This window comes from Neofelis nebulosa, chromosome 2, assembly GCF_028018385.1.
Source record: "Neofelis nebulosa isolate mNeoNeb1 chromosome 2, mNeoNeb1.pri, whole genome shotgun sequence".
Classification (NCBI taxonomy): Eukaryota; Metazoa; Chordata; class Mammalia; order Carnivora; family Felidae; genus Neofelis; species Neofelis nebulosa.
In genome coordinates this window covers 188,386,329-188,411,815 of record NC_080783.1, presented here as the reverse complement: position 1 = coordinate 188,411,815, position 25,487 = coordinate 188,386,329, and the positions used below count along the sequence as shown (strand labels likewise).

General features: G+C 48.6%; 1 protein-coding gene, 1 long non-coding RNA gene and 1 pseudogene across 5 annotated transcripts; 1 reads left to right on the top strand and 2 right to left on the bottom strand.

The window, feature by feature from the left end:
* Positions 1 to 625: 625 nt before the first annotated feature.
* Positions 626 to 4,224, bottom strand: C2H1orf210 (chromosome 2 C1orf210 homolog). Of its 4 annotated transcripts, none has more exons than XM_058717761.1 (4): positions 4,133 to 4,224; positions 2,545 to 2,714; positions 1,639 to 1,756; positions 626 to 1,517 (listed from the first exon to the last, which is right to left on the bottom strand). In XM_058717761.1, the coding sequence occupies exons 3-4, from the start codon at positions 1,655 to 1,657 to the stop codon at positions 1,198 to 1,200; spliced, it is 339 nt and encodes a 112-aa protein (XP_058573744.1). In that variant the 5' UTR covers positions 1,658 to 1,756; positions 2,545 to 2,714; positions 4,133 to 4,224; the 3' UTR covers positions 626 to 1,197. The 4 variants fall into 4 exon arrangements, with proteins under 4 accessions (XP_058573744.1, XP_058573743.1, XP_058573741.1 ...); XM_058717760.1 differs by having other exon boundaries at positions 2,621 to 2,714; XM_058717758.1 differs by having other exon boundaries at positions 4,039 to 4,150.
* Positions 4,225 to 6,488: 2,264 nt separating this feature from the next.
* On the bottom strand, positions 6,489 to 9,645 carry LOC131493534 (uncharacterized). Its single transcript, XR_009252728.1, has 2 exons — positions 9,571 to 9,645; positions 6,489 to 6,758 (listed from the first exon to the last, which is right to left on the bottom strand). It is a non-coding gene; the product is annotated as an uncharacterized LOC131493534 (long non-coding RNA).
* A 7,143-nt stretch (positions 9,646 to 16,788) lies between these two features.
* On the top strand, positions 16,789 to 17,595 carry LOC131493527 (small ribosomal subunit protein eS6-like; annotated as a pseudogene).
* The last annotated feature ends 7,892 nt before the right edge of the window (positions 17,596 to 25,487 follow it).

Below are 25,487 nucleotides of genomic sequence, written 5' to 3'. Positions count from 1 at the left end.
TGGAACTGTTGAATCACACACAAAGAAAACAAAAAAACACAAAGCTGCCTCCCTTGGCCCAATCTCCCCAACAGCAAGGATGACCCGGCCCTCCTCCTCTTCATCAATTCTTGACAAAGTCTTCCACGGTCGCCTCACTCCCTCACCTTTCATCTACTCATTCCTCAGCCTGCAGTAATTAAACAAACTTGACCAATACTTACTTAGCATTCTTGCCATGCGCAAGAATGAGAACACAGAATGAGGCACAGCCTGTGTCTTCAGAGAGTTCACTGTCTAACTGTGGGGACGGGCACGGTAAGGGGTAGGTGCAAATTGCAATACAGATTAAAATAAACCGTGGCAAAAAGAATAATAAATAAAAAAGATAAAAAATAAAATAAAATAATAAAATAAAATAAACCATGACAAGAGAATAGTAGAGAAACTCACGGGGTGTTATGAGACGGAGGGGCTCACAAAAGGCGTCCCCCGGAGGAGGGGACATCCGAGCAGTTCTATCCAGCTATGAGAAGGAATGCTTTTATGCACAGGTTCCAACTCAGGAAAACTGAGAAGCAGGGACTCCTTTTTACTTTTGTTTAAAATGAAAATAGATTTATTAATACCCGTGGAAAGTGTAATATACTGTAACCGTTTAGATGACTCACTTTATTGATAAGGAAAATTTTCAACAAGAAAGTTGGCACACTGCTTGGCACCTGCTAAAATGTTCTCATCGGGCTCATTTGAAATGCTGGCAGGTAGGCGGGCTACAGGGAGTCGATGGACCAGGGACTTTCATCACAGTCATGGAGGATTGGCAAGAACAGAAGGGCAGTATAGGCCGGGGAGAGAGTGTGACCAAAAAGTGCATGGAGAAACACCAAGTAGGAGAGAAGGAAAAACAAATAATTCGTTTAGTAGGGAGTGATGTCGGGAAAGGCAAGAAAGGGAACCAAGAGGCTGACAGAGGCCTTATTTCCCTAGCCCGGCCCTTGGTAGCTGTCCTGAGTACAGCAGGGAGTCATCGAGGGTGATTGAGCAAGAGAAAGTTTGTCACCCGAGCAGCAGCAGTGTCAGGGAAGGGAGGACTGCTCTACCCCTGGTGAGCCCTTACGCCCTAGACACCTCCGTCCCTGAGGCTCACGGTCCCCTTGTGGTATCCACTGTCCTTCAGCTGTCAGGTATGGGTGGGGGGTGACCAAAGATGGGGGCTCAGAAGGAAAAGTGGTCCCTGCTGCCCTCTGTCCCCAGCCCGCCGGCCCCAGGCTGAATGTAATTGTCCTCGATGAAGCCATCGTCATCTTCTTCACCCACCTCCGGACAGACACCCTTCCCGGTCCCGGGCAGCGGGCGGTGCTGGTAGCTGGCACGGTATTTGCGGCAGAGGTGGCACTTGGCAGCAAGCGCGATGAGGAGAGAGAGGACCACAGCCCCCAGCACGACGCCCACCAGCACAGGCCATGCCCGGGCCCCAGTGCCCAGCCCAGGGGAGATGGCTGATGCTGTGGAGAGCTCTGAGGGCCCCACAGTGGCTGCAGAGAAAGGGACAGCATTATGCATGGGGCCCCAGATGGGTTCCCTGGGGAGACCGAAAGGTGTGGGGACAGGGTCCTTCTCCCAACCCCCTCCCCAGCCCCCTTCCCGTTCACTCACTTTGGTTTGCCTCACTCATGAAGGGGCCTGGAGACACCGGTGAGCCTCAGCTTCTGCCAGAAGAGCCGTAGCTCCAAGGAGACCCCCCAGATGCCAGGCAGCCCTGGAGCACAGAGTCCTAGAACATATACACCACGTGCGGGTGTCGTGGGAGGCCACAGGTACACATTCCAGGGCAGACTCACAGCCATGTTAGGGCGCTGCACCAACTCTGGGCACTGGACAATTAACCATAACCGACTGTGCACAAAAGAGAAGCTGAGTACCTGGAAATTGGCTATTTGTAAGGGAAGACTGTAGGGTCCAGCTCAGAAAGCAGCTGAAACAAATAAATCAATGCTGGAACTTGCTAAGCACTACGTATGATTCAGGCACCGGGCGGGATGTCCTCACAGAACACTGTAAGGTGGGTATAAACATTATCCTCTCTCTGTAGATGAGGACTCGGAGGCCCAGAGGGGTGAACCAACTCGGATAAAAGTCCCGGGACTTGAACCCAGGTCTCTGACACCGGGGCCCAGAGCCCAATCTGCTACACTGCCTGATAGGCTGAGGTTGGGAAGATGGGACAGAGGCAGTTCTGGCTCCCAGGGGTCAGACAACAGCAATGGCTGAGAACTAATGAACAAAAGTAGAGACCACACGTGGAGGACAGTGCCTGTCCCTACCCAGGCAGGGGGCCCCTCTCCTCCTCAGGCAGGAGCCCCTGCCACCCCACCTTGACCCTCAGCTCTTCAGACACATCCCTTGTCCATCCACCTCTGCCCAGAGGGAAGCAGTTTCAGCGAGTAGCCAAATGCAGATCATCTGTATCAGGAAATTACCTAGGTAAGAACCACTAGGGCTAGGGAGGAGAACCTGAATTAAGGGAGTATCTGGAAGAAGACCATCTAGGCATGGGAATACCTGTAGGAGGAGCAGCTGAGTCAGAGGAATGTCTGGAGGAGCAACACCCAAATCTGAGGAGTATTTGGGGAAGTACCTGTCAGAGGAACAGCTAGGATCGGAGATTATTGCAGGTGGACCACCTCAATCAGAGGAGTACCTGGGGAGGAGGATCCAGGCTAGGAAAGCACCTAGGAGAGAAGCATCTGGTTTAGGGGAGTACCTGCCATATATTCTTTAATGCTGATATCTTAATGATACCCTCCCTCCTCACCTCCAATCTGTCACCAAGCCCCATCCGTTCTTCCTGGAACTAAGTATCTCCGGAATGACTCTGTCCCTCCTCTGCGCCCAGCCACTGCTCCAGTCCAAGCCACCTTCATCTTGTACCTTCACTCTTACAATGCCCCCCCCCATCCCGTCTTTCCCCACCTCTAGTCCACTCCCCAGAGTGGTGGACCTAAAGCCCAAATCTGATCCCATCACTCTCCCGCTTAAAAATCCTTCCAGAGCTCCCCAGGCCCTCGGGGCTATACGCAGATTCTTCGGCATGTTCTTCAAGGCTCCACAATCTAGCACACGGCCCTGCAGCCGATCTTGTCTTCTCCACAGTCCCCACCCCCCCCCACCATGCTCCACCCACACACACCTCCCACCTCACCCACTCTCTTGTTTCCCAGACACCCCTCCTCGGTATTTTGAGTTCCCCATCCCCCAAGGCCAAATCAAACCACACCTGCCTATGAGATTGTCCCTTGACCCCTCAGATGACCCCTTCACTGGCCTACCCAGTCAACCACCCATCAGGATTGGCCAGTTACTGGATGGGCAGCTGCCTGGGGGCAAGGACCGAGCCGATTAAAATGTGCCCGGGCTCTGGCAGACAGCTTGGTGCTCAGCAGCTCAGTCTGGGTGAGAGGTGAGTATGGGCAAGCTGGAGAGTGAAGCGGGTATTAGGAGAGCTAAGGCCGCCTGGGTAACTCCGTCGGCTAAACATCCAACTCTTGATTTCAGTTCAGGTCATAATCTCTCAACAAGCTCCGCGTTGACAGTGCAGAGGCTGCTTGGGATTCTCTTTCTCCCTCTCTCTCCCCCTCTCTCTCCTCCTCCCCCACCCTCAAAATAAATAAATAAACTTTTTGGGTTTTTTTGTAAAGAAAGGAGAGCCAAAGCACTCATTCACTCATTGGATGCCTACTCTGGGCCCCACGCTAGGCACTGGATCCCCCCAAAATAAGATTTTGTTAACTGGAAGTGAATTGCATTCACTTTGAGGTCTGTAAGGTTTAACCCTAATCCTTCTCCTGCCTGCTCTGTGCCTGTGAATTCTTCCCAAGGACACGGGCTGTCACCCTACCCCCACGTCTCTTCCACCGACAAACACACACCCTCTGATCTCACAGATACACACGCCCCACTCTGATTTTGTGGTTCCTTTTCTGCTCCCAGGAGCCCTCAGGAATCTGTGGGATCCCCCTCCCAGGCCCCCCAAGGTCTTCCCCTTCTGCTCCCCACCTGTAGGAACTGTGCACAGTCCTTGGATGAAGCTTCCGGCTGGGGCGGGCAGAACCAGAACAGGTGGGTGGGCCAAAGCCACCACCTGACTCACCTGGGGACGCAGCCGGCAGGCGGGGCTGAATCCGCAGGGAGGGCGGAGGGCTGGGCTGCAGGCAACGCCTCCAATCAGGCCGACTAACCAAAGCTTTTGCAGTGAACCTTCTGGCGCACGCCCCACCCGCACCCCCAGCGCCGGGTGCAGAAAGTGGGGGGAGGGGAGGGGTGTTGGTGCAGCTCGGATCCAGAGAGGGGTCCTGCGGGCCCTAGAACGGGCGGGCAGACACCTCAGCAGGCAACTGCCCAGACTGACGGCCCTGATAAGCTAGTGAATTCCCCGTGACGGGTACAAAGTCCAGAGTTGGAAGAGGAAGATGTGCAGGCCTGGGAAGGCTGTGGGCCGGAAGTGGAGGGGAGGAGGTGGGAATTCTTCCCTGGCAAAGCCGCGGGGACCAAGGACGCTCAAAGTTGCCTGCAAAAATGTGTGTGAGCCTGTGCAGGAGTTGAGGGGAGGATGGAGAGAGGGGGGCAGATAGAAGGGTGTGGAGGTAAATGGGGAGTGTATCTGTGCCCTTGGGGAGTTATTGTGTGCGAGTGTTTACCGGGATGGAGCCGTCCAGCCTTCATCTGGATCAGAGGATACTGGGAGTTCAGAGAGCCTCTCTTCAGAGGCTCTTCAGAGAGGCTCTCTGAACCTCTCCCTTTTTACTCCTCCTCCCCAGGCCCAGTGCCTCCTTGTCATTTAAGACCGAGCTCAATGGGGCGCCTGGGTGGCTCAGTCGGTTAACTGTTGGACTTCAGCTCAGGTCATGATCTCATTGTTCTGTGGGTTCGAGCGCCCCCGCCCCACGTCGGGGCTCTGCGCTGACAGCTGGGAGCCTGCTTCAGATTCTATGCCTCCTTCTCTCTCTGCCCCTCCCCAGCTCGTGTTCTGTCTCTCTCTCTCTCAAAAATAAACACTTATAAAAATTAAAAATAAAAATAAATAAATAAATAAATAAACCCAGCTCAAGAGTCACCTTCCGTGAGCTCCCAGTCCTCCCAGACTAGCACCGCCTCCCCCCTGCAAGCCCCACCTTCTTGTCCTGAGCACCCCCTGTGCTGCCTCTTCTTTTTGTGGAGTGAAAGTGGAGCCAGGTTTTGACATCTCTGGGTTCCCTGCACCTGGCACAGGGCAGTTCTCAGTAAATATTTAAAGGAGAAAGTGTTACGAGGACGAGTTAAACCATGCAGGCACAAGAATTCACAGGGACCCACAGGGCACAGCCAGAGCAAGGGCTACAGTCAGGGGTTTGCAAGTGCAGCATGGTAGAACGGAGCCTGGAAGGTGAAGGTCAGTCCATGCAGGACCTTGAATATCTTAGCACGGAGTTGAAGTCCTACTGCCCTTGGCCCCTTCCGAACTCTCCCGCCTTGTCTGTTCCGTACCCAGCTCCAGTCCGAGCTGTTCTCTATTCCTAGCACCCACCGTGCCCCCAACCTCCCTAGGAACCAGTAAACACGGGGTCGGTCTGTGTCCGTCCTGTTCCTCTCCACATCCCCAATGTCTAAAAGGGCAGTAATAAATGCTTCTCAAATGAATGAATGAGAGGAAAGTGATTATTACCCCGGATGGGGCAGTGAGGGGCCAAGGAAGGTTTGGGCTCTTGCTTTGATTTTGAATCCAGGAAATCCTAGGATCCAAAAGATAATCATTGAACACCTACCAGTCCCCACCTGGGACCGACCAGTCCCAGTGCTGGTTCTTTTTCATTTATTTATTTTAATGTTTATTTATTTTTGAGAGAGAGAGATCGACAGAGCACCAGCAGGGGAGGAGCGGAGAGAGAGGGAGACACAGAATCTGAAACAGGCTCCAGGCTCTGAGCTGTCAACACAGAGTCCCAACTCCGGCCTCAAACTCACAAACTGTGAGATCATGGCCTGAGCCGAGTCGGTCACTCGACTGACTGAGCCACCCAGGCGCCCCGCCCTTGGTTCTTTTTTAAATTGAGGTATTCGTGTAACATAACCCAATTCCCATGAAAAGCATTCACCATTTTAGTCATTTTGAGGGCACACTTCAGTGGCATTTAGTACATTCAGAATGTTGCGGAAGCACAGCTATCTAGTTGTAAAACACTCTCATCACACCAGAACGGCACCCCATTAAGTAGTCACTCCTCATTTTCCCATCCCACCAGCCTGCAGCAACCACTAATCTGTTTTCTGTCTCTGTGGATTTGCCTGTTCTGGGTATTCCCACAAATCCCATTTGTGCCAGATTTTTAATAAACTATTTCATTTAAACCTCATAGCTGTACTATGAGATAGATGTTAATTATCCCTTTAACAGATGATGAAAATAAGGCTCTGAGAAGGTAATTTGCGTGAAGCCCTACAGAAGGAGACAGCGTCTGCACATCCATCCGTCATGTATTCAATGAATATTTATTGAACACCCATCACAGAGCCACAACCAGCCCATACAGCACACATTGCAAAATAGCAGAAGGCAACTTGCTGGATGCCCCCAGTGCATAGAGAGCAGAGAACAGGGCAGATGTCAGCGCCCACTCCCCAGCCAGGAGCTCTGATGCAGTGAACAACCTTTACAACCTTCCATGGCATCCCTGGCAACCATGTGGTAGGCTCAGTGCTAGCACTGAGGACGAAGTTCCCACCACCATTCAGCTTTCATTCTGTTTGGGAAGACAGACAATACCCACGTAAAGAAATAAATTAATTCAGATAGTGGTGAGTGCTATGAAAAGTAAAATAGCTTAGAGGCACCTGAGTGGCTCAGTCAGTTAAGCGTCCGACTTCAGCTCAGGTCATGATCTCACAGTTCGTGGGTTCAAGCCCGGTGTCAGGCTCTGTGCCAATAGCTCAGAGCCTGGAGCCTGTTTCAGATTCTGTGTCTCCCTCTCTCTCTGTCCCTCCCCTGCTCGCACTCTGTCTCTCTCTCTCTCTCTCTCTGTCTCAAAAATAAATAAACATTAAAACAAAAAAAGTAAAATAGCTTCATGTGATAAGGATCTGTAGAGGTGACTGCTACTGCACAGTAGACAGTCAGGAAAAGAGGAGACTCACTGAAGAGGGAATGTTCGAGCTGAGATCTAAGAGTGAGATGGCAATCATGCCAATATCTGGGGGAAGAGCGTTCCAGAAAGAGAGAAGAGCCAGAACAAAGCCCAAGAGGTGGGAGCCTGGCTGGCTTATTCAAGCAACAGAACAGAGGCCAGCTGGAGGGAGTGCAGTCAGTGGGGAGGGACAGAAGGAGCTGCATGAGGGGCGTGTGGGGCCAGCTCACGTGGGGCCCCATCCTTCCCTCCCTGGGCGAGAGGGGCTGACTTCTTTCACTCTATGTGAAGGAGGGACTAGAGGAGGGCAGGGTAGCAGCAGGGAGACCAGCTGGGAGGTTATTTCTATCATCCAGGAGAGAGGCAATGTGGCATCAGAGTAGTCGGGTAGAAACGGGGAGGGTCTCCTGGGTGGCTCAGTCGGTTAAGCATCTGACTTCAGCTCAGGTGATGGTCTCGCGGTTCATGGGTTTGAGCCCCGCCTCCTGCTCTGTATTGACAGCTCAGAGCCTGGAGCCTGCTTCGGGTTCTGTGTCTCCCTCTTCTCTCTCTGCCTCTCCCCCATTCATTCTCTCTCTCTCTCTCTCTCTCACACACACACACACACACGCACACACACAAACATTAAAATAATTTTTTAAATAAAAGAAATGAGAAATGAGAAATGCTCAGACTCTAGACATATTCTGAAGTTGACATGATTTTTCTGACTGGATGTGAGGTTTGAGGGGGAAAAAAAAAGGAATGAGGAATCACTCCAAAGTTTTGACCTGAGCAAATAGTAGGAGGATGAAGTTGTCATCGACTGAAATGAGGAGACTCTGGAAGGAGCAGGTTTGGGAGGGCGGTCAGGACCTCAGTGGTGGACGTGTTTGTTGTGAGACGCCCATGACACATCCAGGTCGTGTCCTAGGTGGGCGGTACCACAAACTAGCCTGAACTCAGCAGGAAGGTAAGGTCTGGACATTCATATTTCAGAACCAGCAAAATGTGGATGATTTTTAAAGTCAGTCGTCCAGATGAGATCCCCAAAGGGAAGTGTGGAAAGAGAAGAGGGCCAAGGGCTGAGCCTTGGAGCATGCAGGGAACAGAGGTCAAAGAGGGGAGCAGAAGCAAAGAAGGAGAATAGGAGTGGCCAGCATGGTAGGAGGCAGACATGGGGGGCGGGCGGGGGGGGGGGGGGGTCCTGGGAAACGGGAGAAGAAAGCATTTCAAGGGCAGGAGCTTGGTTGGCTACGGCAGATGCTGATGATAGGCCAGTTTATCTATGGACCGAGAACTGACTTTGAAATTGGTCATGTGGCAGTCACTGGCCACCTTGGCAAGAGCAATTTCACAACATGGTGGGGACAAATGCCCAGCTGGGCATGATGCGTGATGTATGAGCGAGGCATGAGTGTGGGAGCAGATGAAGACAAGACAACTCCTTCAAGGAATCTTGCTATAAAAGGAGCAGAGAAGTGGGGCAGATTCTGGAGAAAGGTGTGGGATCCAGGGAGGACTTTTTTTTTTTTTTAAGGCTAGGGGCTTTTAGACCACATGTGTATGCTGATAGGAATAATCCAGGAGAGAGAGGAAATTGATGACACAGAGAGAAGGGACAATGGGAGTGAGAGTCCTTAAGGCATCAAAGGGTGTGGGGTCAAGTGTACAGGTGGAGGGTTGGGGTTGGACAGGAGCAGGGAGAGTCTCTGTGACGAAGTGAAGTGTACTGGTGAAATGATGGGAGCCTTAGGGAGTTTCTTCTGATGGCTTCTGTTTTTCCAGAGAAACAGGAAGCAATGTCATCAGCTCAGAGTGAAGAGCGCGGGTGGCGGTGCTGGTTCTGGGGTTTGAGAAGGTGTTATTTCGTCATCCTGGGGCTCAGGACAGAGAATTGGTCTGGCCAGGATTGGGGATTTGCCTGGCAAAACTGATAAAGTCAGAGAGGGGCAAGGGAGCCGAGCCGTAGGCAAGGGAGTGGTTGCCATGATGGCCCGTGCACTCCGGGCAGGGTAAAGAGGGAAGTGAGGACCAGGCACGGGAGGTGTGAGGAGCCCTGGAAAAGTGGGAGGACAGATGGATTTTAGGAGCAATTGCTGCTGTGCCAGAGAGAGTGGGTTGAAAAAAATAGGATGCGGCCAGCATGTGGCACATGGAAGTGAGGGCTGCCCAGCGGATGCGGGTCTTAATACAGATACACCCTAGGACGTGAAACGTGGAGTGATCCTTGGCGGGGGGGGGGGGGGGGGACACACAGACCACTGGTGGTTTCACTGTTCCCTGAAGCATGTTAACTCAACCTGCTAGGCAGAGGTCTATAATAACATGCTAATAGCTCTATTAGTAAATGGAAGAGACAGGATTCGAACCCAGGTCTTCGGGCTCCAAGTCCAGCACCTTTCCAGTTATACCCCAACTAGATCCCTCTGTTCCTGTGAGTACAACTTACCATCAAGGGGTCATTTGTAGTGACAGACAACCATCATTTCAAAGATGTGATTGTCTCTCCCAAAGGAAACTGAGGTGCTGCTGATAGAACAGGGAACAGATGCTGAGCAAGCAAAGAATAAGGTGTCCTGCTCCCCACCTGAACCCACTCCCTTGTCCATCTGACCCAGCCCCTCCCTGGGGCAGACCCAGGGGTCTTCGCCTTGGGGTAGTTGCGGTCCCTCTTCAAGAAGCTGATGAGAGCAGGAAAGTGCTCGCAGTCACAAATGTGCTTACAGGTCTGCATGTAGTAGGTGTTCCATAAAAGCTTGGCAGAGGGCACCTGGATGGCTCCGTCTGCTAAGCGTCTGACTCTTGATCTCAGCTCACGTCTGGATCTCAGGGTTTGAGCCCAGCCTTGAGAAGCCGACTTAAAAAAAGAAAAGAAAACAAAAACTTGTCAGATGGATGAATAGCTGGAATTCCTGGGGGGCTCACCGGGCCTTTCCAGGTTAAGAATTGGTGTTAACCCTTCGCCCTCTGTATGCAGGAACCTGTTCTATTGTGAACAGATGGCCCCTTTAAATAGGCAGAGGACCCCTTCTTCTTGCAAGCCCCTGGAGGTGGAGTCAGCACCTCCTTAGGGCCACCCTCCATTCAACCTCCACCTTTCCTGAGGCTGACGTCCTGGACATGGCCCAGCGTTCAGAGCATCCCTGAAGTCGTCCCAAGTCTCAAGTGGGGAATGGGCTTAAAGCAAAGCTCGGTGGAACAAATCCTCTGACCTGGCCATCATCAAGAAGTCACACTTCACTCAAGTAAGCTCAAAGGCTATATCCCAGCAGAACTTTCCAGATCCAGACCTGAGACCAGGGAAACACTGGAGGTGGATGGGACCTTCCAAAGTTGCCTCACTTCCTCAAGGCGGACAAGCCTGTCCAGGGCCACGGTATTCCACGAAACCCTGAGGGAGAGCCTTACCAAGCTTCTTATAGCCCCAACCACACCACCCTGGAACTCCAGTATAATTACCTCGGATGGTTGCTACATCAATCCAACATCTTCTTCTTCCCAAGTCGCCAGCCCCATCTTGCCTCATTTGATATATAATTAGAGATCATACGTGCCCAGTGTAAGGAGGTAGCAGTCTGCAGCCCCCACCCCCACCCCCCGTGATCCGTTATCCCTGGAATAACCGGGTCCAGGAGGACAGAACTCAGCAGGGGACACCCCCGCCAGGGATGACATGTGACGAGAGGTGGCAGACCAGCTGTACAGAGTGGCCCCATCTTGCTGTCCCCTCCCAGCCCCGCCTCCCCAGGCAGTAGGGGGGAGCAATCATCTCTCCCACAGTCCCGCTTTCTCATGGGGCTCTGGTAAGAAAGGGGGAGGGAGGAAAGCTGGAGCCCTCCTGAGACACCCCGGAGTATTGGGGCAGTCCCGTGTGGAAATCCTCTGGTGGCAGGTGCCACTTAAGGCTGAAAGGAGGCGTGTCGCCCCATGTTGCCCCATGTTGCTGTACCAGCGTCCCTTCCTCAGGATGGAGCTGGCAAAGCACCGACGGGCCTTCAGGGGGAAAGTGTGTCAAGAAAAGGGTGGGAGTCGGGGCCCTGCCTTCAGAAGTTTCCTTGACACCCCTGTGTCACCACCAATGAATCATGCGAGCTAATGGCCTTGTGCCGTCATTACCTCTTATCCTCAAACAATATTCGAAATGAGATCGAACAAGCGGGAAACAGCCCCATCACTCGCCCAGGCTGTGGATTCTGTGGGATGCGTGGCTGTGGCCCCTGGTGGCAGCTTCTCTCATAAAACGTGCTTTGTAATCTAAGGAGGCGTGCTATTGTTTGAGGCAGAAGGACAACAGTCTTTTGTGTTGTGTGCTCTTGGTGCTAGGGTTTCAGGGCGAGGAGGGTGAAACCAGGTCCTGTGTACCCTCAAGGCCAGACACCCTGAGAAGTCGTGCCCGCCCATCTCTGTCGGGCCCCCTCTTGATCATAACCCAGCGCAGCCCTGAATTCATTTTTCCAGAGTAAAACCCCGAATCCTTTCAGGGTACACAAGGGTTGGCTTTTCTTACATCGTTTTTAGGAGTTTGGGGGCGACACGGGCCCTCGGGAGCAGCCCCCCGGCGAATGCTGCCGGGGACTTCAACCTGCCTGCTCTCTAGTAGGACAGTCCAGCAGGCCTGGTACAGAGTTAAGCTCTCTGGCTAATGTGAAGGAGCATCCATTTCCTCGCGGGAAAAATGGGGATAACAATCAGGAAACCTACCGCAAAGGCAGAGAGCCCCTGAGAAGGCGTCAGCACCTTCACCAGCACCTGTAAATGTTTAATAACTGTTAGTCATGGTGATGGAGGTCTGTCGGTGTTCCACAGAAGGCTGCTGCTTGTGTTACTGGGCCGTTTTCATTCTGACCAAGGTCAGTGAACGTCTGTTACATTTTAAGTAAGTCCTGAGCTTTGAACTGTCTGAACCCTCTGTGGGGTGTTGATTCCGGCTTCTGGCCTCATAGGGTTTCTCGGGGTAGGGGTGGGGGCCAATGGCCTTCGTGAAGCAGTTTGCATGAAAGGGACTTCATTCAAAGCCTTGTTGGATTAACTGGGGCTTCCTTTAAATAAGGGCTTGTTCTCAGAAGCTTTCTTTCTCCAACAAGGAGAAAGAATACAATGGACAGTCCTCATCACAGCTTGTCACAAACACCTGGCACATCTTTTCAGCCCAGAGTGAAAACACACACACACTCGCTAACTCCAGGAACACAGCCTCAGCCTGACATTCCAGAAGCATTTGCTGACAAACTTCCTCCCAAATACAGTTATTTCCTGGAAGAACAGCAAAACCTGTTTTTGAATTGACAACACTGCTTCAGTTGCTGCTGAAGTTAAGTGAAGTTACTATTGTTTCCACCGAATGACCTAAAAAAAAAATCTGAAAAGAATTACTTTTTTTTTTCTTTGCTTATCAACATGGAGACTGATTTATTGGTTAAGTCGATTTCAGGCAAAGAGGGACTTAGGAATTGGGTGAACATGTTGCTTCTTTCAACCAAAAGAAAACTTCGTAAGTTGCTTAGGCAACATTTTACTTGGTTCTTCAAAAAGCAATTGTGACAAAGAGGAGAGAGAGATAAAGCACTTATGGAATATATAAAAACAGCAGCATTTGGGGTAGCACATAACAAAGAAATATCTTAAATACTTTTCAAAATATTCTAGGAGCCAATACACAAGGGCATGCTTCAGGAGAATGTAGGAATGCGAAGGGGAGGGCAGGGTGGAAACTACCCATTTCCTTTAACATCAGTGCAGAAAACAAAGCGGCATTCAACTTCACATACTGACTTCACACAGTTTGTAGATAACAGCCTGACTTACATCCAAGAAGCAAAGATGGAACCCTCACGCTGTGTATTTTCAGAAGTAATTGCATGGACACCAGGTGATGTACCCTTGTCTGGCAGATTTCCTTGGGAGGAGTCTCTGTGACTTACGAGAAGGCCGATCGGACACTTACTCCAGTGGCCTTGATGTCAGTTTTGAGGGGCAACTTGGAAGGATTCGTCTTCTTTACCCTCTGTCGACCCACCCAGCCCTAAATTTCACGAATAGTGTTTTGTGTGTAATTTGCATAACAATCTCACCCAGATGGGTCTCCATCCCACCACCTTTTCTGCAAGAAGACTGTGGAACATGTCTACATAGAAAATGAAGTCGAATTCATGGGCGTTTTCAAAGGAGCCTGTCAGATGTTTCTGCGAATACTCACATGCAATCTAAAACCCTTAGTGCAGGTTAAGAAGCCACATGGAACACCATGGAAGACCATGGAAGGGGCATAAATCAGTGTGTTGTCTGAATGACCTGTTAAGGGAGGTGGTGGACCTTGGAGGGTTGGGCTTTTCTGTCCCTCTTGAACATGAGGGTCACTTGGACAATGGTGGGCCCAACTCCTTGGGATGACCGCAGGAAATGGGCCCTTAACTTTCCTAAAATAAAAGTCAAGAAAAGAATGCTTTGGTTGGTTTACAGCTGAGCACTCCCTCTAATGTGGTACTTAATACCACAACCAGACATTCATGCTCCTGAGTTGTCTCATGTATAGTAGAATGCTTTTCGCCTTTTTTTCAAATTGAGGAAATAAATATGAAGAGCTGGATTCCTTTACATCACGTGAATTTTACTTTGTTCTCAAATAGGCAATGTGGGTCGGAGATCAGAAAAATGGAAAAGGTGGATAGTGATGATTCTTGCTCCCAGCCCCCTGCTCCCAACTACCTCATTCTGCTCACCCCAAGTACTTACTTTTATGAATTTCTGGGATGTCCGTCCAGTTTCTTTATGCAAATACAAGCACCATGAATATGCACACTTATTTTCTCCTCTCGTACGTGAAAGCCAACATATTGCACACACTGTTCGGCGTCTTATTTTTTTCACTAGTGTGTCGTGGAGAGCCTCATATAGACTTAAAGTTTCTTCAACCATTTTTATAGCCACAGAATATTCCATCATATGGCTTCCTCAAAATCTATCGGCCCAGTCCCATGCTGACTGACACTTGGGTGTTTGCCGATCTTCTGCCGTTACATATAGCGCTGTAAGGATTAGATCCCAAAAATGGGAGTCAGAGAGTCAACGTGTTTGGGATTTTGACAGATATTTCCAAATTGCCCTCCGTGGGAGCTATTCCAACATGTATTGTATGTGAACATACCTACTTCCCCACAGCCTTGTCAAGACTGTTTTTGCCAAACTGATGGATGAAAACGGTACTTAGAAGAGTTTTACTTTGACGTTTTTTATTTATTTTTGGGACAGAGAGAGACAGAGCATGAACGGGGGAGGTGCAGAGAGAGGGAGACACAGAATCGGAAACAGGCTCCAGGCTCCGAGCCATCAGCCCAGAGCCTGACGCGGGGCTCGAACTCACGGACCGCGAGATCGTGACCTGGCTGAAGTCGGACGCTTAACCGACTGCGCCACCCAGGCGCCCCACAAGAGTTTTACTTTGAATTATTCTTTTTACAAGTAAGGCTGAGCACATTTTTATATTTTAAAGGGCCATTTGTATTTAATTTTCTATAAACTTTTCATAATCATGAAATTGTGAGTTAACATATTATCTTTTTTTATAGTCCTTGCCCATTTAGCTATTGGATTTTATGTATTTTTGATTTCTAATGTGCAATGTGAATTACAAATATTTTTGACATTTGTCCCCCTTTTTTTTTATTTTGCCTTTCAGGTTTTTCTTATATACAGTAAATTTGATTAATCTTTTCTTTTAAGGTCTGTGGATTTTGAGGCTTAGTTAGAAAGGTTGCCCAATCCAAAGTCAGAAGGGAATCCACCCACATTTTCTTCTAATTCTTTTGTGGGCTTGATTTTTAACATTTAAATCTTAGACTATTTGGAGTTTGTCTTGATATATGATGTATAGATCCAACTTCATTTTTTTACATACAGCTACCATTTGTTGCAACACCCATTATTAGAAAGGCCAACTTTTCCCACTGATTTGAAATACCACTTTTTAATCTATGCTAAGTTCCTGTATGTATTTGGGTCGATTTCTGGATTTTCTCTTCCATTGGTCTGTTTGTGTCCCAGTTCCACGTTATTTTAATTACTAATTTTAATTTACTTTTGTATGTAATATGTTTTCCATCCCGGCAAATATTGCTGTGAAGTAAACCACCCCAAAACTTGGTCATTCCAAATAAAATTGTTGTATTATATCTCCCAGTCTCTGTAAGTCAGGAATTGAGGAAAGTCACAGCTGGATGGTTTATCAGACAGTTAGGTTACCAGACAGTAACTACAAGTAGGAAAGTGTTGGAGGAGAGAAGCTGGAGCAGCTAGGGACTGGCCAGCCATCTCTTTCTCATCAGGTGACTTCAAGGTTTCTGTACGCAGACCCTCTACAGGAGCTGGTTTGGGCTTCCTCACAGCATGGTGGCTTCAGAGAAGCAGGAAGGTTTACATGGCAGCTCAGAGTGACAGCGCAAGTGCTCCCAGGAACTAGAAGCTGTCTAGTCTTTCTGACCCAGGCAGCATCCCATCCTCTGCGTTTGTCTTACTGCCAATGACTCCATCCCCTCCAAAGCCAAGAAGAGGAAACATGACCCCACCTCCCAGGAGGGCAAATGTCAAGGTCACATTGTAAGAAAAACACGTGGGGTAGGAGATAACGCTGCCAGTGTGGGAAAATACAACCTGCCACATGTTCTGATTGGGCTGGAACACCCTTCATTGGTCTTCTGTTTCAGAGTTTTCCTGACTGTTCTTACCAGGAGAAGTCTTTCAAGTAGGCTTTTTACAAATCTGACACTTGAGGTGAATTCACCGATAATCGTGGGTTAACCTTTTATCTTTCTCATAAAGTGCATTTGGTTCTCGTTATGGACAATCTCTCACTATCAGATGTGATTCGTTTCTGAAAAATATGCTTTTAACAAATCAAGCAATAGGGATGAATGTTGGGTTTGGCAGGGGAGAGGGTGGTTCTGAGACAAAAAGCACTGCCCGACCCATGTAGTAATGGATTCGAGTTGGAGACATCCTATGAACTCACGTTTAACTTAATATAAATACAAATCGTTAAATATAGAAATACTTATAGATATGTGTATATGCACAAGTTGGTATAAACACACAGATTTCCTTGCTCTGTTGGCTGAGAGGGTCTAGCAGCAATATCCCAGGAGCAATGAGCATGCCTGGTGCCCAGCTTTTGGTTTCTAAAGTCATTCTCAAGTAAAAGAAAGCACAGCTCCTCAGAAATGGCTGATACGAGGAGCACCCGGGTGGCTCAGTCGGTTAAGCGTCTGACTCGGGCTCAGGTCATGATCTCAGGTTTTGTGAGTTCGAGCCCCACGTCGGGCTCTGTGCTGACAGCTCAGAGCCTGGAGCCTGCTTCAGATTTTCTGTCTCCCTCTCTCTCTGCCCCTCCCCTGCTTGTGCTCGCTCTCTCTCAAAAATAAATAAACATAGGGGCGCCTGGGTGGCGCAGTCGGTTAAGCGTCCGACTTCAGCCAGGTCACGATCTCGCGGTCCATGAGTTCAAGCCCCGCGTCAGGCTCTGGGCTGATGGCTCGGAGCCTGGAGCCTGTTTCCGATTCTGTGTCTCCCTCTCTCTCTGCCCCTCCCCCGTTCAGCTCTGTCTCTCTCTGTCCCAAAAATAAATTAAAAAAAAAATAAATAAAATAAATAAATAAATAAATAAACATAGACCACAATGAAGCTGAACATCTCTTTCCCAGCCACTGGCTGCCAGAAACTCATTGAAGTGGACCATGAATGCAAACTTCGTAACTTTTGTGGTACGAAAGGCCACAGAAGTTGCTGCTGATGCTGTAGGGGAAGAATGGAAGGGTTACGTGGTCCGAATCAGTGGTGGCAATAACAAACAAGGCTTCCCCATGAAGCAGGGTGTCTTGACCCATGGCCGTGTCCACCTACTGCTGAGTAAGGGGCATTCCTGCTACCGACCATGGAGGACTGGAGAAAGAAAGCGCAAATCTGCTCGGGGTTGCATCGTGGATGCCAATCTCAGTGTTCTCAACTTGGTCATCGTGAAAAAAGGGGAGAAGGATATTCCTGGACTCACTGATACCACCGTGCCTCATCGCCTGGGGCCCAAGAGACCTAGCAGAATCTGCAAGCTTTTCAATCTCTCGAAGGAAGATGATGTCCACCAGTATGTTGTGAGAAAGCCCCTAAACAAAGAAGGTAAGAAACCTCGAACCAAAGCACCCAAGATTCAGTGTCTTGTTACACCACGTGTCCTCCAACACAAACTTCGTCGGTGCATTGCTTTGAAGAAGCAGCACACGAAGAAAAACAAGGAAGAGGCTCAGAAGATGCTAAGCTTTTGGCCAGAATGAAGGAGGCCAAAGAAAAGCGCCAGGGACAGATTGCCAAGAGATGGAGGCTGACTTCTCTGACAGCTTCTACCTCAAAGTCTGAGTCCAGTCAAAAATAAGATCGTTGTAAGAGGAACAAATAAATAAGATCAGACATCAAACCACCTTTATTGCTTTTCTTCATTCAGAAGAAACAGACAAATGGAGAGAAACTCCGGTCACAGGAAAAGGAGTATTGTCCATCTGATGGCGTATGAAGCGTGCGGGAGATCCCGTCAAGTGGAGGGGCTGAGACCACACTGGGACAGTGGTAGAGATGGCCAAGACAGCGTTTTTTTTTTTTGGGGGGGGGGAGGAATGGGTGGATAGCTCAGGAAAGGATTCTGAGCAGAATGTCCGTTGCTTTTTCAGTGAGTCATGGGACAACTTGGAGGAAATAAAGGACAGACTATTAAATAAATAAATAAATAAATAAATAAATGCCTAGACAAAGAAGTGGAGGGGAAGAGAGACATATCTCCCTTTCAGAAGAATTCTGAATACTTTATGTAAAGTCTCAAGAAGAAGGAGCAGAAGTCCCCCCTCCTTAAGTGTGGGCTGTATATAGTGACTTCGGAGAGGACAGTGCAGAAAGGCGGGAAAAGAAGTGACGATTCAATGGGACCACCTGACAAATAGCACCTCAGCTAGGTGCTCGGAGTCAATATCAACAGTGATAAATCTGTAACCCCAGCCAACTTGGGAGAAAAACATCAGACAGATTCCCATGGAGGGACATCCTGCAAAATGCTTGACCCATACTGATCAAAATTATCAAGGTCATCAAAAACAGGAAGCCAGAAAAACAGTCACACCAAGAAGAGCCTAAGGAGGCAGGGTAACTAAGTGTAATGTGGTATCGTGGATGGAATGCTGGAACAGAAAAAAGGCCTAAACTAAATCTAAATAAACTATGGACTTCAATTAATAACAATGTATCGATATTGGCTCATTACTTACGGTAAATATATCATACTAATGTAAGATGTTAATGGTAGGGGAGAAACTAAGTGTGGCATACATGGGAACTCTGTACTATCCTCTCCATTTTTCTGTAAATCGAACATGGTTTTAAGAAGTACAATTTATTCAAACAAACAAAGCACTGCCTCCTCCAGCTCAGGAGAACAAGAGTCATGAGAGCCTTTGGGCCGCAGTGATAGGCAGTGCCAGCATCTCCCATAGTTCTGAGGCTGAGGAAGCCCAGCCAGGTGCCACCAGCCCCATCCCCGACTTCTTCACAGGGTCAAGGTGAAGGGTCAGGTAGTCTCTTGATTTAAACCTAAGATGAAGGAAAAGGATATTTTCCCCAAGACCACCACCATCTGAAGTACAATCTAAGTGGGGCCTTGACCAGCCAGCCAGCCCTCGTCCCTAAGACTAAGCTCCCACCCAGCCTCCTGCCCACTACCCAACGTGGTCTACTGCTCCCGATTTTTCCCCACTTCCTCCCCTTCCCTGCCCCGCCCCCCCGACCTCCATTCACAGAAGAGAATGGAAGACGGGAGATGGACCAACTTGGAGAAAAGCAGTCCCCAGCCCCAAATAAGCAAATACAGCAGGTCTCCCATGGTCTGGAGTCCTCTGAGCACCATGGGGTCAAGTAGGACGCTCATTGGTCATACTTGGCCAAGGAGACCAACATGGCCAACTCAACCCCCATCATTTTGGAGGAGGTCTGTCCTTCCCATCACACCCCAAGAGAACTTTGAACCGCTGTGTAGGAAGGACAGAATTCCATCTTGAAATAGTTTAAGACTCTTGATGTCTTACAGTCAAGACAGAGGTGGTACACAAATCAGGAAGGCCTGTGTTGGAAACGCCCAGTGCAGAGTCTTTATATGTCTGTTTTATGTAAAGATACAGTATGTTCCGAACAGTGAGGGAAAAAAAGGAGCATATCTTTACAGGTGACCCTTCCATACCCCTGTTGGACTTCCTTCTATCTTGTGGCCCTCACTTCCTTGCCACTCACACAGTCACACTATAGACTCTGTCATACCCCAGAAATGCTATAATCAAAACAAATTCAGACCTCGGCTCTGACCCCAGCCACCTATCCCCCTAACCCTCTTCGTCTGTTACCCCACTAGACTAGTGTGTCACAAGAGACAAGGGCAGAAAGCAAGAGTAAGCATTCGGGAATATTTCTATCAATCTGATGTTCCTGAGAGACATCAGAGCGCTCTACCTGTGGGCACGGGGAGACCACATCGGGTGTTAAAGAATCCACACGGCAAGCAGCGCGGGCTGCCTATCAGGCATGCGCAGTAGGACGACACATTGGTCCCGTGATTTGAAAAGCTGCATAGTCTACTCCTCCACCTCGCCTATCTTCAACCTTGAAGCAGATATTTCTTGCTGCTCCTGTAACTCACTCGTGGAGAACAAATTCTTCTCTGAGAGAAACACCTCAGAGTCCAGGCATTCACCTCTTCCCTTCTGGTTTCACTTCTTTCTCAACCCCACGTGGATCCCAGAGAGAACCTCCATGAACATTCACACCATTCAGTGCGTCCCCCGGTCTCCACCAGGGGTGAATCCATTTCCGATTCAGGCTGCTGATTTGGTGCTGGGTTCCTGTGAGAGGACCACCCTTTGTGGGGTGATGGAAACTGGAAATTCCCTCCAAGGAAGACCCAGCCCCTCCCCACGCCTTTCCCTGTTATAATACAACATGACAAACACACATTGAAGTTGAAGCTCGTGTATCAGAGGTGCAGGAGGCCATGAAAGAGTATAGCTGTCACTGAAGAAGTACACACATGCTGTAGCCAGGCGGTAGCTGGGCATCGTGTGTGTGTGTGTGTGTGTGGAGAGAGGTGGTCGGTGGGGGGAGGGGGAGGTTAATTATGTCCCTCTGGTCAAAATGGAAAAGACAGCTTCTCTTATCGTTTTTCTCAGACTGAGCAATTATTGGCGCCTGTAGCACAATCAGGGGTGGGCATTCTCAGGGCCAAATCGGATCCTGCGGTTCTGCAGCGGTTACTCTGGCACCTAGCCTCCCCACAAAAGAAACATCATTCCAAAGGAACCTCACTATGGATCAGACATCACTACATGTGTCCCTGAATCAAACACTGAGCCTCTAATAGGAACCCCAGTACAACATGGGCCTTACCCCAAAGAGTGGGTTGGTTCCCGTTCTTCAGACAAACGGCCCGAAGCTTCAAGTCTTCGGGTTTCTGCCATGAAAGGATCTCTGCTGCCTTTGAGGCTACACATTTCAAAGCATGAGGTTTGTCCTTGTGGTTGGCTGCCTCCTCAGCATGTGGCACAGGGTCTGGCACACGGGAGGGGGCTTGGAAGGCAAGTGGATGCAGGCATGGGTTCCTGTGAAGCTATTGCCCTGTCCCCATCTTGGTTTCATTAACCTGCTCCTGGAGAAGGACTGTGCTGTCTATGGTCTGAATGTTTGCATTCCCTCCCCCCACCCCCCAAAAAAATTCATGTTGCAATCCTCATGCCCAATGGGTGTTAGGAGGTGGGGCTTTGGAGGTGATTGGGCCATGGTGGCAGAGCCCTCATGAATGGGATTAATACCTTTATTAAAAAGGTCTGGGAGGGACGCCTGGGCGGCTCAGTCGGTTAAGCATCCCGTCAGTTCAGGTCATGATCTCTCGGTTCGTGAGTTCGAGCCCCACATCAGGCTCTGTGCTGACAGCTCAGAGCTTGGAACCTGCTTTGGATTCTGTGTCTCCTTCTCTCTCTGCCCCTACTCCCGCTCACACTGTCTCTGTCTCTCTCTCTAAATGTTAAAAAAAAAAAAAAGTTCTGCAAGACCTCCCTGTCCCCTCCTGCCCTGTGAGGGACTGTGACCTGGAAGACAGCCCTCACCTTGATAGTGCTGGCACCTGATCTCCAACTTCTAGGCTCCCAAACAGTAAGAAATGTTGTTTATAAGTCACCCAATCTGAGGTATTTTGTTATGGCAGCCCAAAAGGACCAAGGGAGCCCCAAATCTAGATCCGCTATGAAAAATACACAGTGATTTTCACAATCGCTGGAAATAACTGACCCTACTGAGCACATGCAGACCTATTTTTTTTAATTTTTTTTATCACATTTCTTTATTTTTGAGAGGCAGAGAAAGACAGAGCACAAGTGGGAGAGGGACAGAGTGAGAGGGAGACACAGAATCTGAAGTAGGCTCCAGGCTCTGAGCTGTCAGCACAGAGCCCGATGAGGGGCTTGAACCCACGAACCGCGAGATCATGACCTGAGCTGAGGCCAGACGCTCAACCGACTGAGCCACCCAGGTGCCCCACTTGCAGACCTGTTTAGCTCCACAGCCTACCGTGGAGCATGAGGCTGCCCCACTGGGTCTTGAGAGCTCCGAAGACACAAGTCCATTTTTCAGTTGTTAGGGGCAAATGATAGTTCATTTCATTTCCCTTTCCTTTCTGGCCCAACTACGGTCTCTTACCAGTAACGCTGCAATTGTAGGGCCCCAACACTTGGCGTTTGGAAACTAAAATTGGCACATAGAGTTTAAAAGTCTCAATGTAAACAGCACTAAAATCTCCACTTCAGCTTTCCACTAGGAAGCCCGGCTGCCCTGAACCCCCTGGCAACATGACAACACTCCTGGATGTGCCCCCGTGCCAACAGCTGGAATCCCCACCTTTCAAAGGAAGGCAGCTTTGTCAACAGAGAATTATCAGCCTTGCGTGGGGCTGGTCATGCTGCTATTCCTGTGCTTTAAAAAAAAGTATCTTTAGCTCTTTCGTTATCAGTTTAGTTTGTTTGGGTTCAAGGCTCAACCTTTCAATGTGTAGAGCTGCATATGTGCGTTAACATTGTTTCTAGTCTAGGACTTCCCAGCAACTGAGGCTTGAAGATATGCATTATCGTTTTAAGTATGCCTATTGCAACAGCAGATCCACGTACAACAACGCGCTCAGAACGTGTCTGTGCAGGGATATTTCATGTATGACCCGCTGTCTATAAATCGGTGCTGTTTAAATTACTTGCAGCAATGCTCCCTGGGGCAACACGTGCACTAAATTCTCCGCAACGTGATTTCAAGACATGTAAAAATACGCTTTTCCACTTCTAGGACATTGTTGTATAACACCAGTCTTTGTAAATGAAGTCCACACCACTTGTGCTGCATTAATCTACAGATCTTTACTGCTGAGTGTGTTTCCCAGCTGAAAAGCCCACGGGGGGGCAGGGGGGGGTGCAGATGGGCCGGGAGCCTTGACACATGTCACAGGCTCAAACCTCTCCATTCAGAGCAGACACTTGTGCTAGTATCTGTGTCACTTTCCAGAAGAACAGATGCTGCCAGAACATTCTCCACACATTTGCAACATGCTATCAGGCCCACCAGGTTTTTCCAGAACCAAGGGAGATGTTCCACGGAAGTGAACCGTGCCTACAACCTGCCAAAGTGCTCCTCCGGCATTCCCTGGCAACTTTCTCATGCCAGATTCAAAGACCTTGGCACCAAGATGAACTGAAGACTCGTCAGAGACATCAACAACCTCACTCCCACCCTGAGACTCATCCAGAGAAAGTTCCTCCTTCCCAGCCTCGCACCTAGGAATGTGGGGTCTACGGGCCTATGCGGTAGGGGGATCTTCCCTGATCCTTTCATGCTACAGCAGCAAAGTCTCTCCTGAAGTTCTCTCTCAGAAGTTCAAGTCCCAGCCTTGCCACAACCTCAGAGTGCCCTCAAACCATGCGGGCCTCACTTTTCCCATCTGTAAAATGAGAAAACTATATGAAGGGAAGCAAAATATACCACCCTGAAATCTATCTCGTTGGCATATCGACTACTGAAGCTGGTCGGTTTTTTGTGGTTTTTTTTTTTTTGGTTTTTGTTTTTTTTTTAACGTTTATTTATTTTTGAGACAGAGAGAGACAGAGCATGAACGGGAGAGGAGCAGAGAGAGAGGGAGACACAGAATCGGAAGCAGGCTCCAGGCTCCGAGCCATCAGCCCAGAGCCCGACGTGGGGCTCGAACTCACGGACTACGAGGTCGTGACCTGAGTCGAAGTCGAACGCTTAACCGACTGAGCCACCCAGGCGCCCCAAAGCTGGTCGTTTTTAAGAAACAGAAGACACAGGTGAAGTTCTAAACACTGAGTAAAAGTTCCTTTTAGTAGAAGATTAACACTGATAAGGAAAATCTCCACTTATAAGAGTGTCTCCCTCTTATTGTACCAAGAATAAGGGAATGTCTCAATCTCTAGAATCTCTTATCAACAGAGGGCAAAAACTTACATCTGTACAACCACCTTACCCATGTTTACGGTGCTTTTCTCGTAGTCTCCCATAACTGACTTGCCACCCCCAGTATCCTCTTCTGTCTTTAGCTGAAGGGTTTTTATTTTTTAAACGTTCATTCATTTTTGAGAGACAGAGAGAGACACAGCATGAGCGGGGGAGCTGTCAGCACAGAGCCTGATGCGGGGCTCGAACTCACGGACCGCGTGATCATGACCTGAGCCGAAGTCGGACACTTAACCCTACTGAGCCACCCAGGCGACCCTGAAGATGGTATTTGGCTTTGGCCATTTCTAGGAGTTACTCATTTTTCCTGGGTCTCTCCTGCAGAGGTGGAAATTTTTTTCCCCTTTTAGGTCCTTTAGCTCGTCGAATAATTAAATTGACATAAACCAGATTAATAGGAGAAAAACAAATTTACTTACATATGTAGGGGAGCCCTGTAAAATATGAGACCCAAAGAACAGCCAGGTAGCTGAAGTTTATATAACATCCTGAGCTAAGGCAAGGTTGGGATACAAAGAGGAGGTGGGCATTTGCAGGAAGGCAGAAGAGATGAATGAAAAACAAAGATTTCCCCATTATGTGCACAGTGAAGGAAACCATCGACAAAATGAAAAGGCAACCTACTGAATAGGAGAAGAGATTTGCAAATAATGGACCCAATAAGTGGTTGATACCTAAAATATAAAAAGAAATTCTACAACACCAAAAACACCTCACAAAGAATCTTATTTAAAAAATGAGAAGACCTGAATAGATATTCTTCCAAAGAAGATACACAGATGGCCAACAGACATATGAAAAGATGTTCAATATCACAAGTCATTAGGGAAATGCAAATCAAAACCACAATGAGATATCATTGTGTCAGAAAGGCTAAAATCAAAAAGACAAGAAAGAACGAGCGTTGGTGAGCATGTGGAGAAAAAGGAACCCTTGGAACATAGTTGGTAGGAATGTAAATTGGTGCGGCCATTGTAGAAAATAGCATGGAGCTTCCTCCATACTACCATACGATTCAGTATTTGTCCTACTGGGTATTTACCCCCCCCCCCCAAAAAAAAGTGAAAACGCTAATTTGAAAAAATATATACACCCCTATTTTTTTCTGCAGCATTGTTTACAACAGCCAAGATATGGAAGCAACCTAAGTGTCCATCAACAGATGAATGGATAAGGAGGATGTGGTGTAATTATACAACGGTATGTCACCCAGCCATAAAAAAAAAAAATGAGATCTTTAGGTCATGATCAATGGTTTGTGGGATCCAGCCCGATGTCAGGCTCTACGCTGACAGTGTGGAGCCTGTTTGGGATTCTCTCTCCCCCTCCTCCTCGTGCACTCTCTCCCAATCTCTCTCTCCCTCCTTTTCTCTCAAAATAAATAAACTTAAAAAAAAAAAAAAAAAGATCTCGCCATTTGCAACAACATGAATGGACCCAGAGGGTATTATGCTAAGTGAATTAAGTCACACAAAAACAAACACCATAAGATTTCACTTATATGTGGAGTCTAAAAAACAAAACAAACAAACAAGAAACAGACTCAAATGCATAGAACAAAGTAGCTGTTGCCAGAGGGGATGGATAAAATAGATAAAGGGGATTAAGAGGTACAAACGTCCAGCTATAAACAAAAAGTCACAGGGAGTAAAAGTACAGCACGGGGAATATAGTCAACAATATTATAATAATGTTGTCTGGTGACAATCTACACAGATCGTGAGGAGCACTGAATAATGTATAAAATTGTTGAATCATTATGTTGTACATCTGAAACCAACATAACACTGT